The sequence below is a fragment of the Monodon monoceros genome, unplaced genomic scaffold (assembly GCF_005190385.1).
Source record: "Monodon monoceros isolate NGI ecotype Baffin Bay Population unplaced genomic scaffold, NGI_Narwhal_1 Super_Scaffold_20, whole genome shotgun sequence".
NCBI classification, from domain to species: domain Eukaryota; kingdom Metazoa; phylum Chordata; class Mammalia; order Artiodactyla; family Monodontidae; genus Monodon; species Monodon monoceros.
Genome location: NW_021703777.1, coordinates 34,099,980 through 34,118,814, shown reverse-complemented (window position 1 = coordinate 34,118,814; position 18,835 = coordinate 34,099,980). Strand labels below are relative to the sequence as shown.

The following is an 18,835-nucleotide window of genomic DNA, read 5'->3' as shown; positions in this document are numbered from 1 at the left end:
TTTTAATGTAAGTACAGAAAGAAATCTGAACAAGTGCTTTTGTTAATGAGGGTAATAGAGTCCTAATACTTCTGTAATCATCACCTTTGGGAAGATTTTTCTTCTCTAGTAGTTACTGGTATGTTGACTCTTAAGACCAATACTGAAGTGAGTTTGTACATGAATGTAGATAATGTCTAAAATCATTTTGAAGAACTCGTCTTCTCTTCAGCAGTGGTGTTATTTGTAAAAAAGCCTCTATACTACTATTTCACTTGAGAACTTTCAGTATGCAGAAATACATAAGAGAAAAAGTTGGGGAGATTTTAATAGTACAACTTCAAACAAATGTCAGTAATGCAGGAAATAAGTGAAATAAACCCAGAGCTTAGTTATGTTTAATTAAAATCCCTACATACATTTATTTAAGTGAGATTACATTTGAGGTACTTATCAATATTTCTACACACTGTGATTTGGTTATACTTTCCTTTTGAAAACCATAGTATATAATAGTCTTTCCCATAATTACTAGCAACATTCTAAACTACATACAAAAGTTTTTTATCTTGGTACAGTTGACCCTTGAACAACACAGGTTTGAACTGCAGGGGTCCACTTATATGTAGACTTTTTAAAATAAACATAGTACCTGTTATTTTCATTTTACAGATCTTTAAGTGTGGGGGAAAGTTTGTGTTTGATTAGAGAACACAATATATGGAATCAGAAGAATTAGGGTTTAAGTGGTGAACCTCTGCAAACTATTTCAGCCTCCTTCCCTTGGGTGAGTCATTTATCAGTTCCTTTGTTTTTGAGGCAGAGATAGCAGTTGGCGGTTTTTCAACTGTTCTTGGTTGGCATCCCTAACTCCTACGTTATTCAAGGGTCAACTGTACTTTGTGAATTACCTGATTAAGAGTAATCCTTTAATTCCTTTAAATATTTTATATTAGTTTAAGTTAAGTAGACTAGTCTTTGTGAATGAACTAGGAAGCCAAGACAAGATCTTAATTAGTTAACATTTTAATGCTTGCCCTGCACTATTTTTGGATATTTGGCTAAGAATATATATTGGTTAATGACTGTATAAGAGAATATGACTATATAAGAGCTACTATATAAAGTAGCTCTTCAGAATTATAGTTTAGGCTATCATTCTGCTCTGAAAGATTAGATTAAATAAACTTGCCCAAGGTCACACAGTTCTTAATTGGTAGACTGTGAGTGATACCAATTCCATGGCCTGGCACTCTTACACCCAGATCTTGGTCGCAAAATGAGGCATCTAATTCTCTCATGGCAATAAATTCTTTCCCATCATAACTATTGTCATTTGTACATTTGAGTTGTTTAATCAATAAATGCCTGTCAGTCAGGGACTATGTCTGTTTATTCATCACTGTTTATATACTATCAAGTATATATTTATTATCTGGTCATCATAGGTTTTCAGTAAATATTTATTAAATTTATGAGTTAAAAATAATTGTGTCATGAAGGAAAAAAAAAATCAAATGGCAGCATTGAGAAAACTGAATCATATAAAAATAGACCTAACCCAGCCTTATGGTTTTGATTTTCACATGGTTGAGCATTTTGTTTTTTCTCCTCCATTTTTGAGCTCTAATTGTATACATATCAATATTCATTAAGTATTAAATAGTAAAAATAAAACTAATGCTAATTAATAAAATATTAAATATGACAGTGATACATTTTAAAATAATCTATTAAACTTTTATCCTTTTTATTTAAAATTCCTTTTGTCATAGCATTTATTACTTAAATTTACTCTATTTTTCTCATTATTAAAATTAATTTATTTTTAATAATAAATGCTAATCTTGATTGTTTTTGTTAGTCATACTTTTCTTTAACATTTTACCCCAAAGCAAAAAATAATGACTTAGCGTTTTTCCAAATGTATAGAACTTTAAGTTATATTATCTATAAAAGTTAAATCATTTATGGAGTTGATAGAATGAATTATAGTTTGAAATTACATTCTAACACTCATAGAAGACTTTTTTATTACTATTTTATTACTATTACCATCTTAACTATTTTTTAAGTGTATGACACAGTAGTGTTAAATACATTCACATTGTTGTACAATCAACCTCCAGAACACTTTTCATCCTGCAAAACTGAAACTCTTTACCCAGTAAGCAACAACTTCCCATTTCCCCCTCCCCCCAGCCCCTGGCAATCACTCTTCTGCTTTATGTCTCTTTGAATTTGACTATTCTGGATACCTCATGTAAGTGAAATCATACAATATTTGATTTTTTGTGTCACTTTTTAAAAATTTCACTTAGTGTAATATCCTCAAGGTTCATCCATGTTATAGCACTTGAAAGGATTTCCTTCCTTTTTATGGCTAATATCCCATTTTATGTATAGACCACATTTTGCTTATCCATTCATCCACTGATGGACATTTGGATTGCTTCCACCCCTTGGCTATTATGGATAATGCTGATATGAACATGGATGTACAAGTATCTCTCCAAGACCCTGCTTTCAATTTTCCAAATATAATACCCGGAAGTGGAATTGCTGAATCATATGGTAATTTTATTTTCAATTTTTCAGGGAGTACGGGAGAGTTTTACTGAAACTATTACCTAGAAACTTTGGAGTTTTCAGAGGTTTTTACAAATAAGTAGGTATTGCAGTAGATGTTTTTGCGATGTTATATTTATTTGGAAATTTGATTGTAAAATGAAAGCAAAGTGTGTGAATGGCCCCTGAGCCTGGGTATGGTATCTTGCTCCAGGGCTGGCATTCCTTCAGTCTTAGAGCTCCCCCACATGCACTGACCACAAAGCTCTGCATTGGTTGGCAGTGTTAGAATGAGAGGCTGACTACTTTAGGTTACTTTTAATTGATTTTAGTTCTTGCTAAATAAAATAACTCAGCTTTTTGATGCTTCCTCTCTAACCTGCCAGTAAAGACATGGACCCCCCACACTTAGTAATGAAATGTAATATTAATCCCTTCTGGCTAAGCTTTGTACTTATTCTTCCTTCTTTGCGTATTTGGATTTACTTCCAATATCATTTATATATCAGTTTTCCAAAACAATCTTCAGAGCTTAATGTCACTTTCACTGTTTTCTCTATATACATATTAGGTCTGTTTACGTTATGATAAACTTGCCACATTCCTATATGGTTTGTGTTCTGATTACCTTAAAGTCTGTAATAAATCAGCATTATCATTACCAAACATATTTATTACATGTCCACGCTTTAAATCAAGAAGAGACTGTTTTTCCTTTTCTTTTTTTTATGAATTACTGACTTTGGTGTTCTTCTTCTCATGGTACCTAAGGTTACTGGCATAACATCAATGAACTTATCCACTTTTTAGCTTCAACCATATTTATTTCTTCAACTATATTTATACTAATTGATAAAGTAATCTATACTGCTGGAGAAAATGTTACACAAATAACATAAAATAACTCAAACTCTCATTTGTGCTCACCATCATTACTGTTATGTGGATGTAGTTGAAGAGGTATAATTATAATTAACACCAATAGAGAAGATTTATTGTGCTGGTATTGCAATTAGGATTAAAATAATTAAACTGGAAAAACATGTAAACAAAGATCATGGAGGTCATTGATATGATATGTAGGTCAACAACCATGGCATTTACTGTGTGAGACTACAGTGTATATTTCTATTGTTTTATCCCTAATACCAGGTGCATAATACTCAATATATAAGTAATATGTAAAATAGGTACTGGTGGAACCAATCCTAAAATTGGTCATTTTTATTCATTTTACCCATGAGATATTTACACTTTGTGTATCATATAAAATATTTAAAGCTCTAATTTTTATAAAGTAACCAGTGAATATACTATAAATTAAAATTTAAAGAGATTATTGTTTAACTGTTAAAGGAACAGAGTGAGTTTTATATACAGGGAAATACCCGCTATCCTATATCCTTTTAATTACTGATCATATGTAATTTTTTTCAACAGTGTCTCTCTTGTTTTCTTTGTACTGTAATTTTCAAAAGCAGTAATTTCTTCATAAATAGTAATTAAAACCCATTTTAATTAACCTTCTTATTTTTTACTCTGGTATGGCTGCTGATATGAAGCAACGTGATTTTTTTTCTATTAATTAACTTTCCATGGCAAGCAGCTACTTTCTTCATTGTGTGTTCTCACTCCCTTTCCTCTTCTAACTTAGCCTCTTCCCCCTTTCCAAAATAATTCATGTGTTGCAAGCATTTCATTCTGTGCTGCTCAAGCAGGTGAAGATAGATAGGTTGACTTGCTGAGACCTTTGGTTATTTTTCCTACAGTTTTGTTGTTTGTTCAGTTTTGCTTACCCTTTTATCAAGTTGTACACCCTGAGATTTTAGATGTTATTTTATATGTCCCCTTAACCAATGAATAGACTTTGGCCATCTGGAAATGTTCTCATATTTATAGAGAACTCTGATTTTGAAGGGACTGTATTAAAGACTGAGAGAAGAAGGTGTGTTATAGCTGGTCAGATTGGCCTTGTCACCCCAGTGACTAATTTTGTTCCTAGTGAGACTGCTAGCTCTCCCTCACCTCTCTATTTAACAGCTACTGTCTCAAAAGTATACTTTAAATAATGAGATAATTTTCATGTTAAATATTTTCCAATTCTTTCCCATAATTCCACACACGAAGAGAATACATTTTTAGGGAAAAATCTGGATTTATGAGTCACAGTGAGCTCCTACTGATAGTAAAATTGCAACCTTCAATCCCGCCACCCCCACTGCTCATACTTCCTATCTTGTTTCATTTTGTATTCTTCCATAGAATGTATTATTTTCTAATATTTTATGATTATTATTTACCTTGTTTATTGTTCCTTTGCTCTCTGCCCACCAGTATAAGCTCCAGCAGGGCGAGGCTCTGTTATTTTGATGAATGATGCATACTAAGCAGTGAGAAGAGTGCACAGAACAGAACCAGCACTGAATATTTATTGAAGAAATAAATGAATCCTGATTTGTGATTGGGAAAAGGGCAGCAGCAAATGCAGTACTTAGTTCTAACCAAATCTGCTTCAAAATCTATTTTTTTCTGTTTGTCCTTATGCTGCCTAATTTGAAGACTATCATTGTTAATGTATTGACAAATCAGGAAATGACTTCTTCAACCAACTATACCAGAAGTTTCATGCATACAGGTTGTAGTTCATAGAATGTGTTCCCTGACATTCATTCTGTAATAGGAGAATTCCATAAATTAGTGAATTGTATGTTGAATGTTGGTTGACAACATGTGATACTTTTCATGGTTTATAATTATAGATGTCAGTGCTTTCCAGCTTCAAATACCTAATAAGTAGTTGACTCTATTAAGACTTCAGAGTTAGGGCCCATTTTCTATGAAAAAAACAAAAGCAAGAATTTATTTAGAAATTGTCTTATAATTTAAAAAACAATTTGTAAACTTTGTTTTGTTTTTTGTAGAAGTTTAGAGCTAAAACAAAGGTCTACAAACATTCACTTCTTCATAAAGCCAATAGTCTGAGCTAATATTTGCATTTAGTTGTTTAGGAAAGAGATTGAGTACATCCAGGGTGCACAGGTCAAGAATAATGTGTTAAGGTAAAAGTCTCATCTAAACATGCCTGTTATCCTGAGAGGGGCAGCCAGTGCTAGTTCTACAATGGAGTAGTCTTCCCACACAAAGCTATGCTAACTATGGATAAAGGATTTCATAGACTAGGAAGAAATGTAATCCCCATGTTATCAGATTTTGCTTCAAAAAGATATGTATAACCTAAAATAGTGCAACATTTGTCAATAATATGAATTCAGCCACTCTATTGATAAAATAATGATTTTTTGATCAACTATGAGCAATTTTTATAACTATGTTTCAGAACAAATTATGCATTGTTTATAGCATATCTAGCGCAGATTTCTAATGATAATTATTAGTCTGGATTCTCTTAAATTCTATTTTCCAAAGAATTACTACTTGTATTTCTATTTTATTTTAAAAGACAGTTAACTTCTATTGATCTTAGTGCATGTGGATGCACTTTTTCATAGATTTTTTCCTGTCTCTCTAACAGAATAATACATCCTTTATTCATGGACAGTGTAGATATTACCATACACACTCAACAGAAATGCTCTCTTTTGGTATAAGTAATATGGCCATGTTAGTACTATGGCACTGAGAATACATGATACTTTTTTATAGAAATTGTTCTGTCTATTAATGAGATAGATCACATATTTTTACTATTACAGATTGAGAGACATGACAACTGTGCCTATGACTACCTAGAAGTTCGAGATGGAACCAGTGAAAATAGTCCTTTAATAGGGCGTTTTTGTGGTTATGATAAACCTGAAGATATCAGATCTACCTCCAATACCTTGTGGATGAAGTTTGTTTCTGATGGAACTGTGAACAAAGCAGGGTTCGCTGCCAATTTTTTTAAAGGTAATTTGAAATCATTTAAAGTGGAAGCTTTTCTCTGTCAAGGATAAATGTGGTATTTATCTTTGAGTTAGGGGAGAAATAAAGTAATATTGAAGATTGACGCATGCACTATTCATAAAGATATTTTGATGGTTTTTGATGGAATAGTTTACTGGCTATAAAACTGGAATTTGGAGATTTGTAGCACAGGGTAGGAACTCCATTAGGATATTCTACCACCTGTTTTTTAGGAAATAGTCAAAATCCAGAAATATACAGACAAGAGGAAAATATTTGCAATACAATCAACAAAGGGTTCATAACCAGAAGGGGATTACTGATATATAGTTTATCAATTTATTTCCAGGTGGCAGCATCTAAACCATCCCTTAGAGAATAGAATTCTGTCACATTAGAAATAATGTATGGCCTCCTTAGTAGAACATTCTGATCCCTAAAATGTCTTTTTGACATTATTACTGATCAGCTTTAATTTTGAATTGTATAAGCAAATTTTAGTTTATTTTCATGTCCCATGTTTGGTGTGTATTCCTCAGGTAAAAAGAAAGCTATTTTAGTGCAAATAATAACATCAGATTTGTATTTTGAAAATTCATAGGCACTTAGGTTAAGTGTGTTATTATAGAATAAAATTCTTTTATGTGAAGAGAAAATAAATTTTCTCTATAATAATTTTTAAAGAATAAGTGATGGATTCAGTAGTGTATGTCAAAATTTAGTGTGAATAATATCTAGATATTTTCATTATTCAAAGAGCAATAATATAATTGATTTTTCCTGAGCATTACTTAGATGCTCACCATTTGAACCGAAAGGCAGAGAACCTTGGCACTTCTACTATATGTATTCCAAGTATTCATTAAATTGTTCATTTACATGGTTTAAATCTTCTCTATGTTATATTTTACAGTAGAAGAAACATACTATAAGAGTCTCTCTCGTGATGTTTGTGTATTTGCTTAACAAAATGCCTAGTCTTTGGATGATGCATAATTTCTCCAGAGAATATTGTTTGCTGTTTTCCTAACTCACAGTAGGTTATTCCTAAAGAGTGAGATTATGGAGTACCTTGTAATATGTGTTTTTTAAATAGTATATATTTTTCATATGTCTATTTCATATATATTTTCATGTTACCATATACAATTAAAATAGTTTCTGTTTACAAAAATATGGAATTATTGTATTTTCTGGATCAACATATCTATATAAAAAGCAGTGAATGTTTTCAATTTAAAGAGGTCTATTAAGTTTCATAGTTTTCCTTCTTTTTAATTTTTAGTCACCATATTTTATTTCTTAATAATGATATTACTTTAAAAGCATTTCTTCAGGCTACCTAGCAAACTATACAATGAAATGAACAGGTGAATCCATGTTTTTTCAGTAAGTTTTTCTATTCCATTCTGAAAAATCTCTAGGTTTTAATAATCCTCTTTAACTTTAAAGTCAGAAAAAAACATACTGTGTCTGAGATGAGGTGATCTTCAGTTGGACCAGTCCTTCTGGTTCTTACACAATTAGATTGCAGTGACATGGGTTCTTCTATGTCATCAGTCAAGGGCTTGCAAATTGTTCCTCTTCCTTCGTTGAAGAAATCAATTGTCTAATTGTCGCCATTTTTATAGAGGAAGACGAGTGTGCCAAGCCTGACCGTGGAGGCTGTGAGCAGCGTTGTCTGAACACACTGGGCAGTTACCAGTGCTCCTGCGAGCCTGGCTATGAGCTGGGACCTGACAAAAGGACCTGCGAAGGTGGGACCAGATTTGCATGTGGGTTTCCCTGCCTGAAACCCCTATCCATTTCCTTCTATCATGTAGTCTCATTCTCCTTCTCTTTTTATGCCTCCCTCTTATACTAGAATAAAATAGACACAGTTATGAAGAAAATACAGTATCTTTAAAACACAGGACATTGTATTCCAGATAATAATGAAGTTATGTGGCTGTTATTTCCACATGACTACTAAAAATAAGTACACTTTAGAAACTTACCAGATATGGTAAACCTGAGATTATAGGTAGTTTAAAAATATATTTATAAATATAGTAATATTTATATTAGTTAACATACATATCCACATATACATATGTATGCCTATATATGCAAAGGCAATTCAAGAGACCAGTTATTTTAGCTAACTCTTGACTCCCTAGGAATTAATTAGGAACTGTGTACAATATGTTCATTTCACTTAACTTGCTTTTGAAACCCTAACTTTCCTAATTTCACTATCAATAAGAAAGAGAGGTAACATAAATAGTACCTCTTTTAAATAGATCATCCTAAAGAGAAAGAAAACCAGTTGCTAAATGGAGTTTTTGGAATAACAAATATGCTCTATTTACTATAGTTTACCTTGCCTTCTAGCTCAAGTAACTCCTTCCTTGTCTTGGAAACAAGTAACAAGTTCCTTGTCTTGGAAAAAAAAAAAGAGTTTGGGGAAATAAACAATTGATTTTGGTCTTAATACATCATGCTGTATTGTACTTTACATATACCTTTTTATTAATTCTCACAATTGTGTGGTGTAGGTATTATTATACACACTTAAAATATAAGAAATCTGACCCCCAGGTTTCTTTATATTGCTCGCCCAACTTTGAAGCGATCTAAAGTGTAAAGCCATCATTTTCTTCGCTCCATATCTACAAAATAACACTTTATAAATTGGATTAGATGATTAAAATAGTTGTACTAAAGATTAAGGAATAGAGACTGCAGCTTTCTAGATTTTGAAAAATCCAGAAGATGGTTGAAATTTAATGCTGAGATGTTTATCAATGGAAAGGTGCTAAGAAGGGGGTAGATTTATTAGGGGAAACCTCCCTTTTCTTTCTTTCTAGCGGCTTGCGGAGGACTTCTTACAAAACTGAATGGCACCATAACCACTCCAGGCTGGCCCAAGGAGTACCCTCCCAACAAACACTGCGTGTGGCAAGTGGTGGCACCAACACAGTACAGAATTTCTATGAAGTTTGAGTTTTTTGAATTGGAGGGCAATGAAGTAAGTGAATAATAAATATATTTTTTTATAAAGTATTTTAGGAATCCCTAAAGACAATCTGGTAAACTAAAAAAAAAAAAAAGAGAGAGAGAGAAGAAGAAAGAAAGAAAGGAAGGAAGAAGGAAGGGAGGGAGGAAGGAAGGAAAAAAGGAAGGGAGGAAGGAAAATTGCAGTAGTACAATAGTATAAATGCTGTAGTCTTTCTTTGCTCTATTTCTCATTTCTGCAACTGCTTATAATTCCTGCTGGCATTGGATGATATTTTAGACTGTCTCTGGGAGATTGAAAATTACCCCCCAGCATTTTCCTGATTTATTAAAGTACTATGAAAATATTAGGGTAACGTCACATAGATTTTTCTAGAAAAAATAAACCAACATTCACTTGTTGAGTCATAACGAAAATACTTTTTGGGAAAACCTGGTATATTTCACTTGTGGAAATGGGTATATTTTCATAATATAAGTAGTTTTTCATTATGAGTATGCTTATGGTTCACAGATAAAGTGAGAAAGATAGAGAAGAAGAAAGAAGTATTTTTAACTTCAATAAAACATGTATTTAGTTGACACTATCTTCCCTTTGCCTTTATAGCTTACCATAGTAAACGTCCAGTTTTCTGTCTGGTGATCACTTTTAAACAAATGAAATCATTTATTTGAGAATTCCTGTGTGCTGGTACATACACACCAAATTCAAATGGAATGTCAGGCCTAGAGATGACAACTTTTAGAACTGTGTCTTGTGTGATCGGTCAACATTAAGTCCAGAGAAAATGTAATAAATGTTTGTTCTATTTCAGCTTTTCTACTTTCTTTTCTTTTCTCTAACTCCCACATCCTTACTCCCAACAACTTTTTTTCCTGTGTTTATTTTTAAATGAATGAGATCCAAAAGTATGATAAAATTCACTCAAAAATTATTTTGTCTTTGATGTATATCTGTTGAACACTCACAGAGAACTGAGAGAACAGAAATATAATGTATCTGTGCTCCTGGACAATAATTGTTGGTAATATTTGTGGGTTTTATACCGTAATTTTGTCTTTGTGTATGTATCTTTGCTTCTTCTTTTTTCCCCTCCCACTTATCCTTCTTTCTTTTAATCATTTTTTAAAATTCTATTTGTAGTAGTCAAGGCACTTCTATGGTTTTGAGTTAAAAAGAAGTGCAGACTTTTGTGTTGCTTAAAGAAAATTAAAATATGCAGTGTAATGCACTGATATTTCAGAGAATTGTACAATTTTAGAGCTCATTTTGAGATCTTCTTTACATCATGTAAGCTTTATGATGGAAAAAACTGCAATTTATACTTCTTACATAATTTATCCACATGAAACATCATTTTTCTTTAATAATTATCTTAAATTTGGGGAAATATTAAAATTAAGAATGTATTTTTATAGTAATCTTAAAACAGCTTTCATATGAGCAACACGTTTTGAAAATGGGAATCTCCCTGCCAGTTCTTCAATGTAATGTGAGCTTAGTATTGAATGGCTTCTACTTTCTCAGTTTCCCTAAAGCTGTTGGTTGTGGCAGAATGGCATTTTGATTCACTAATTGATAGATGTTCCTAAGAAGGATAAACGTTTATGTTTACGAGGAAGAAGGGTAGATGGTTTAAAATAAATGGGGCATTGTGTTTGAAAGCATTTTTCTCATGGTAGCAGTCTTTATTCATAGAAGGAGCCTTTAAAAACTCTGTAACATATCCTGGAATTCTTAAACTTATGATGAGGTTACTGTGTGGAATCCTATTAATAAAATTCTGTGCATTTTCATAGTTTAAAGTCTTGAATATTTAAAATAAAATCATGAGCAAAATCTTGACTTATAGAATACTGGGTTAAGTTATAACTTCATTGTTATATTCATTTTACTGATATCTAAAAAGAAAGTCAATATCAAACAACTTTAGCTTCGGTAACATTATCCCATCTTGTGTCAGAGCCCTCTCTAAATAAAAGTTGCAGTTGTAACAAAGTAGATAGAAAACTTATTTCATTTTTCCTAGCAACATTTTGCTTATTTATCACCTAATTAATATCACAAGAGCCAGTAATTTGAGTTGACATATTGCAAAGTACACATCATGCCCAGAGTTCAATCATATGCTTTGTTAAACAATTATTCATCGCAGTTTTCCTTAAGTCTGTATTTTTTGGAAAATATGTATGCTGTAAATACATATATACAAGCATACATTTGTATATACATCTCTTGGGGCTATTCGGAGCAAAATTCTCTCATCTGTCTATCATGCCTTCTGCTTCATATTTGGACATTTTTCTTGATTTTTGGACCTGTTAAGTCCAGTTTGACTACCACAGGAGCAAAGAGGGAAAAACACAGTAAATTTAAAAAAAGTAAATGTCAATCATCTGATGCTCTCAAATCTGGTGATTACAGTAACCATGTTTATTTCTAGGTTTGCAAATACGATTATGTGGAGATTTGGAGTGGTCTTTCTTCTGAGTCTAAATTGCATGGCAAATTTTGTGGTGCTGAAGTGCCTGAAGTGATCACATCTCAGTTCAACAATATGAGAATTGAATTCAAATCTGACAATACTGTATCCAAGAAGGGTTTCAAAGCACATTTCTTCTCAGGTATCAGTATTCTCATGCTACATGTGTATATTACAGATTTTAAAGGTGGATTGGCTTAAATTGTATGCTATCCATTCTTCCCAGTTTTCTCTAAATGAACTTGGAGATACATAGAATGCATGAACATTTATCCTAGTTTAATACTTTTTTAAAATTGGGATATTAATAAGAATGGCCCTGATGAAATGCACCTCTCACTTAGATCTTACATAAATTCTAATCAAATATTTCAAAGGCTAGTAAAAATAACACAAAATTATTATGGTAATATTTTCACACAGTGACTTTATAAGTAGATAGCGATAATGATACCAGACTTCCAAAAAGTGGCAGACTTTTTCAAAATTATCTTTGTCTTTGGAATATGTGGTCTCATTTTAGCAACATATTTTTTATTCTTACTGCTTAGCAACATGTTTATTATTCCTCTTCTTACTATTATATATTCATTCCTTTTATTAAGCAGACGTTAAAAATCATACTTTACCTCATCATTATAGAAATGATTGCAGTAAGAGACCTAGAAATATGGAAATTATAATTTTGCTAAAAATAATATATTATTGGATACATTTAGCAGTTGACATGTCTACATTTGGAATTTAATGTTTAGTTGAACCAACTTACATTAAAAATTCCCTCTTAAAGAGCTGAAGTTTGATTAAAGGTCCCTAAATTTTAAGAAACTAGATAGGAACATCAGTGAAATGCCCTTATTTTCCCAATTTCAAAATTGTTCCTTTTAAAAATATTACTCTGAAACTTCAAAATTAGATAAAATTGTAATGAGCCTTGCTAGATATAGCAATCTATTCTGCCTGAAAGACTGGCAAGCAATGTAAAGCAACTGAATTCCAATTATGTTTTAATATCAGGTAATTTAGATTGAGTTAATTCAAAGTCTATTTATTCCAGTCCCCATGTATTTAAGATTAATGAGATTTACAGTGCCTGGGGTTTGTTTGGGGCTTTCAGTGTAATTGAAATTAATGGTTCACAAGTTCCATTGAGGTCCAAGTCATATAGGAAAGTACATTTAAAATACAATGGATCTTGTCTCCCTTGTTCTCATTCCCTTCCTTCCCTCAGATTTAATTGCCTTTTAAAAGTTCTTCTCAGATATAGAAAACAAACTAGTGGTTATCAGTAAGGAGAGGGAAGGGGGAGAGAGGCAAGATAAGGGGAGGAGATTAAGAGGTAAAAACTATTATGTATAAAATAAATAAGCTGCAAGGATGTAATGTACAGGGAATATAGCCAATATTTTATAACTTTAAATGGAGTATAATCTATAAAAATATTGAATCACAATGTTGTTTACTTGAAACTAATACAACATTGTAAATTAACTATACCTCAATATAAATAAATAAATAAATAAATAATAAAAATTATTCTCAGGCATTCATTTAAGATTTGTTATTCAAAGTAGCATTTTAATATACTATTTTAATGAAAGGAAGACTTCCTTAGACTTTACTATTCTATAAATATTATGCAGTTTACAAATTTTAGGTGATCCAGTGTTTAGAGATAAGGCTTCTTATCTTAGAACCACCTAAATATTTATTTTAAAAATTAAAATTATAAGGTGAATAGGTTTTATTATATTATTAATATTCAGGATCCTATACTTTAATCACTCATTTTATTTAATAAAACTTTTTTTAAAAGATGCATGCTACATATACTGGTGACAAAGTATAAGTAAACTTAAAGTTCCCCAGAGTATTTAAAATTTGTTATCTGATATTTCTCTTCAGGCAAAACTTCCTAAATTCTAAAGACAGGTTATTAGTCTGTGTCTTTAGGACAATAATATTGTTAAGTAAACTGAACAATGAAGTTCAGGGAAAATTAAACCCCAAACTCTCATGTTGTAGCTATCATTCTGAGAACCTATTATGCAGGCATACATTATGTCTTTAATAATCAAAGTAAAACTGTAATATTCTAAGTGTTCAGTGTCACAAAGTATTTAACCCCAGTTCATCTTGGGTTCTGTTCTCTTAACCATAAGAGATGATCACATCCTTTGCAAATAGCATTAGTTATGCGTTATGTTCAACATTATCTGTGACCTGGAAAAAAATAGATATACTTTTAAATTCTTTATTAGATTATTATTTTGTAAAGTCCAAGATAATTAAGTATAAACATTCAGTGTTTTCTTTTTGATTCATTGAAAAGTCTTGGCAGTTTGTCAGATTCATATTTAAAATACTATAGTCCTGGATAATTAATTAGATCTATTTTACATTTAAATTCTTGAGAGTTTCTGCTAGTGGGGAAGATGTTTGCTCAGGAAAAGGGAAGATAAAAACATATTTGTTTTGTACAATAAAGAGATGGCAGTGTTACTTAATGTCCTGATTATGATCATCTTACCGAAACATAATTTACAAAAGATCACCCATTATAATATATAGATTCTATTCACATTGAAAATATCATTTTAGAGTTCTAATAATGCTATAAGTGTAATTGTGTGTTAAAAGTCAAATAACTCATCGTATCTATTAGAAAGTAAGCATGTAAATCATGGGGATATTGTATTTCACAAACAAAATTGAAGGATTATTTTATGTTAAAATTCAGTCTTGGGGATTTGATAAAACATATTACTGCATTAATTGTGACAAATTATTTAGAAATAAATTTAGCATAGGAATCAAGAATTATTACAATGACTAATCTGTTTGCTCAGAAATTCAATTCTTGGGACTCTTTCATAAAGAAATATTTCAAAATCTGGAAGAAGGATTTTCAATATACTGTGATAGTGACAGAAATTTTAAACAACCTTCAAATGCACTGTGTGAGCTCTTCCATACCATAAGGATGGTTTAATGATTTCATGGTGTAAAAAGTTGTATATGATAAAATATTAATGGAAATCTAGATATAAAGCTATATGTGCACTGTGCATACAGCTAAGCACGTGGGTGGGAACAGATCTGAACGATGCTATTTAAAAATCCCAAGAATGTTTGTGTTAAGGTGAAAAGATAGTGCAGTGTAGTTTCTCCACAATTTTTCTCAGTTTTCATCTGATTTAAATATAAAAATAACTTTAAAAGGAAAACACACATCATATTTCTACCTATCTTTTACCCCAAATATTTTCTAGATTTGAAAACATTACCTAATAGACTTTGATCTTTGAGAGTGAAATTTTTAAATCCATCTATTTGTTAATTAGTTAATAAATATTAATACAAATTAATAATATTAATGCAAATGTTTTGAATGAGTTAAAGCTTCTAATTTTTATTTTTATAGTTAATTTATAATATCTTATAGACAATTGAATAAATGTTTGCTGTATTGTGTATGTTAATCCAGAAACATTTGATGGAGACAAACTTTTTTTTTTAACATCTTTATTGGAGTATAACTGCTTTACAATGGTGTGTTAGTTTCTGCTGTATAACAAAGTGAATCAGCTTTACATATACATATATCCCAATATCTCCTCCCTCTTGTGTCTCCCTCTCACCCTGTCTGGAGACTTAATCTTAAGTGGTTCTGTTTATAACCAGTTTTCTAAAAAGTTTAGAAGTGATTATGAATTTATGAAAACATAATGAGAAATATACCATATTTAGCTATTTTTTCAGCATACTTTTTCTCAGAAATATTATCAAGAAATTCAATTTAAAAAGAAACAATATTTATTATAAGTGATTTCATATATTTTGTAAAGGAAAGCTATTTAAAAATAACTTCTAGCTGTCTTGCAACTAAGTGATACATCAAGGAAGAAAAAACACAAGGAAATGTATTTAGATTTTTAATGAATATAATGAAATAAACTTTAGCATTATTTTAAAAACTACAATTATTTAATGAAATAATCATACTGAGATTTTACTTATTTTTGCACATAGCCTCTGATTTTAAATAAGCACTTTATAGACCTAAGAAATGGAATTGGAAGAATGACACTAAGAACTTATTAGCAAAATAATTAATACAGATTTCTGTCACTTCCATGCACATCAAAGCAAGAAACCATCACATAAATTCTTATTTAATGTCTTAAATTAGTCATGAAAAATGCTGTAGCTTGAAAATCTAGAAGTGATTGGTTTATACAGCAGAATATCCACAAGCTCCTCTATAAAAATTAGTGTCATATAGTTCTGATATTAAGGGTATGTTATAAAGCAATATAATGAAATAATATGAAAGTAAATAAGGAAATTACAACTATAAAAGTAAGGCTATTTGAACATGATGTAAAATTACATGTCTATTAAATTTTTTATGTAATTCAGAATATAATGGCATAGGCATTTTCTAGAAGAGATCTGGTTCAACAATATAATACTGCTATTTTCTTGGAATGAATGAGGTTTGTTTATAGATTAACAATAATTACTTTACTTTTATGATAGTAAAACCAAACTTAATTTTATGTGACGTTATATTTGAACACAAGTATACAAATCTGCATAAGTATACATGATATAGTTTACTTATTTTAAGTGATTAAGCAAAATTAACTGTATTCTACTCAGAACAAAATTATTTTTCTTTAAATAGGTTAAACTTAAAGGAAATATTAGTAGGATTTTATGCATGTAAAAGCAGCAACATTTGGGAAACTGGACTTTTAATTTAATCACACTGTTCATTATTTGGGAATAATGTAACAAATAACTTCAGGCAGTGAGAGCTGTGCATAGACATTCCACCTTCTTTAGGCAACCTGGTAGTGGTGAAAAGACTCAATGATGACTTGAAGGATAACCTCATTAAATGGCAGTCCCCCTCACGGGTAACTTAATGGGAACGTGATCCTTTCCTGATGGACCCAGTGACCTGCACAGTAGCAGAAATGCAGTAAAGCCCAGATTTCTTGATTCCCAGTTTATTTCTGTCTGTAACAAATATAGGAGTCAGATAAAATGATTTGTGTGATATTTCTACCTCTGTATTCAAGTGATTTCAACTGACCTGTTCCTCGTCTTATCTACCTTTCAGTGTTTATAGATATTTCTTTACATTGTTCCTCCTGTACACCATTTCTTTCATGGAATGGTCATAGGTATTTTTAGAATAAATTCAACCTGATATTATTCTAACAAAACATTAAATTTTAGTGTGATTAATTTCAAATAGAGCTCTCCTATGATTCTGAATTCTGTTCCAAGTTTCATGATAAATGATATTTAAATATTTGCATGTTTTAGAAAGATCAAATTGTCTGTCATTGCTCTCAGTAGAGCTTATCAGAGGTCTTTTGAAGGTGATTATTTTTTCAACAGTTTTGTGTTGAAACCTGTGTGTGTCTTGTATGCGTGCACACATGCATGGGGTGTATGTGTGTATGCATGAATGTGTGTGATCTGTTTATTTTATATTTGAGCATTTATTGTAAGTATATCTGCTCATGTGTTTCTGTTCTGGTGCGTGGACCCTTTACTTCTTTTTCCTACAGACAAGGAAGCTTTCTGCAAAGAGAAAATTTTTATTTTTGAATCTTGCAAGAACTTGATACAGGTTGCCACTTCAGTCCCATCCAGTATGTATTATTCATAGACTAATGGCCTCTGATAGTCTCAAGGATACTCTGCAGGCCTCTGATGGGAAAATGCCACTTCCTTTTTCCATAATAACGGACCTTTCCTTCATCTAGCATGAAGGAATGGAAATCAGATATGTCCATTCCGAAGAAGGAGGCTAATTTCCACCTGCAAAGATTAAATGTTTTGATTTCTACTCAATAAAATGTTTGTTTCTCTTACTAATAAAAACTATTTTTTAAATTCCATGCCTATAGTATGAAAATGTTAGAAAATTTCAAATGAATCATTGATAGAATTCTCAATTATTGAATTTGTTATGCAGACTTTCTGAGAAATTTTTAAAACTCTGCAACCTCCTTCCTTCTCTCTTTCTTTGGATTTTCATTGTTCAAAATATTAGTAGTTTGTGTCCTAAGAGGAGAAAAGGAAAGAAAGTGAAAACAGAATTATATTTGCTAATAGTTTTTTTTTCCTCAAGTTTGATGACCTTTTATAATAAGTTCAGAATATATTTGTGGAACTCATCTTTTATGATATTAAGTTAAATAAATAGCTTTCTTTGTGTGATATTAAAAAGTCTGGATAATTCCAAGTATTCTGATGTTTACTAAAATTTTTTCTTTTCATATTGACTATTTGGCATATGCCAGCACAATTTTAAATGCTACTTTGCTGGGGATGATGACTTTTATCTGCTGCTTTTAATTTCTATTTTGATTTGTCCAATTTTGAATTTTAGCTAAGCTTTAGATTAACCTATACATATATTCTAGCAGTGTATTTGATAACTCAATTTTAATGTGACATCACTTGTATTAAGAAATGTTTGATGCAGGGAAGAAGACAGGAAACATTTATCAACTGGAACACTGAAAAATAATAGATACTTAGACAATATGACTATATAAAATCTTCATGCTCCTCCTCCTCTTCTTCCTCATTTTATTCTTCTTCCTCTAAAAATTATTTTTCCAGCACAATAGAAATAGGAAAAACTGGCTACAAAAAACTACTATTCAAATATGAATGGTTTCACTTTCAACTTTATTTCTCTTTACTTACTATTACTGCAAGTCAGATTATGTTCTATCAGATCTAAAGAAAATAACTCTCCTTACAAATATCACCTAGCAACATGAGATTTCCACTAGAATGAAGTTTAAATGTTAGAAATATTTTATGTTTTGGAATTGTTTTCATTATAAAATGACTGTAGGTTTAAAAAT

General features: G+C 31.1%; 1 protein-coding gene across 3 annotated transcripts in view; it reads left to right on the top strand.

The window, feature by feature from the left end:
- The window catches only part of TLL1 (tolloid like 1), a 260,947-nt gene that overhangs the window by 198,680 nt on the left and 43,432 nt on the right, over positions 1-18,835 (top strand). For all 3 annotated transcript variants that reach the window (XM_029235369.1, XM_029235370.1, XM_029235368.1), the window contains exons 13-16: positions 6,261-6,456; positions 8,085-8,210; positions 9,303-9,463; positions 11,895-12,075. In XM_029235369.1, coding sequence (XP_029091202.1) covers positions 6,261-6,456; positions 8,085-8,210; positions 9,303-9,463; positions 11,895-12,075 — 664 coding nt within the window. The remainder of the gene's footprint in view (positions 1-6,260; positions 6,457-8,084; positions 8,211-9,302; positions 9,464-11,894; positions 12,076-18,835) is intronic.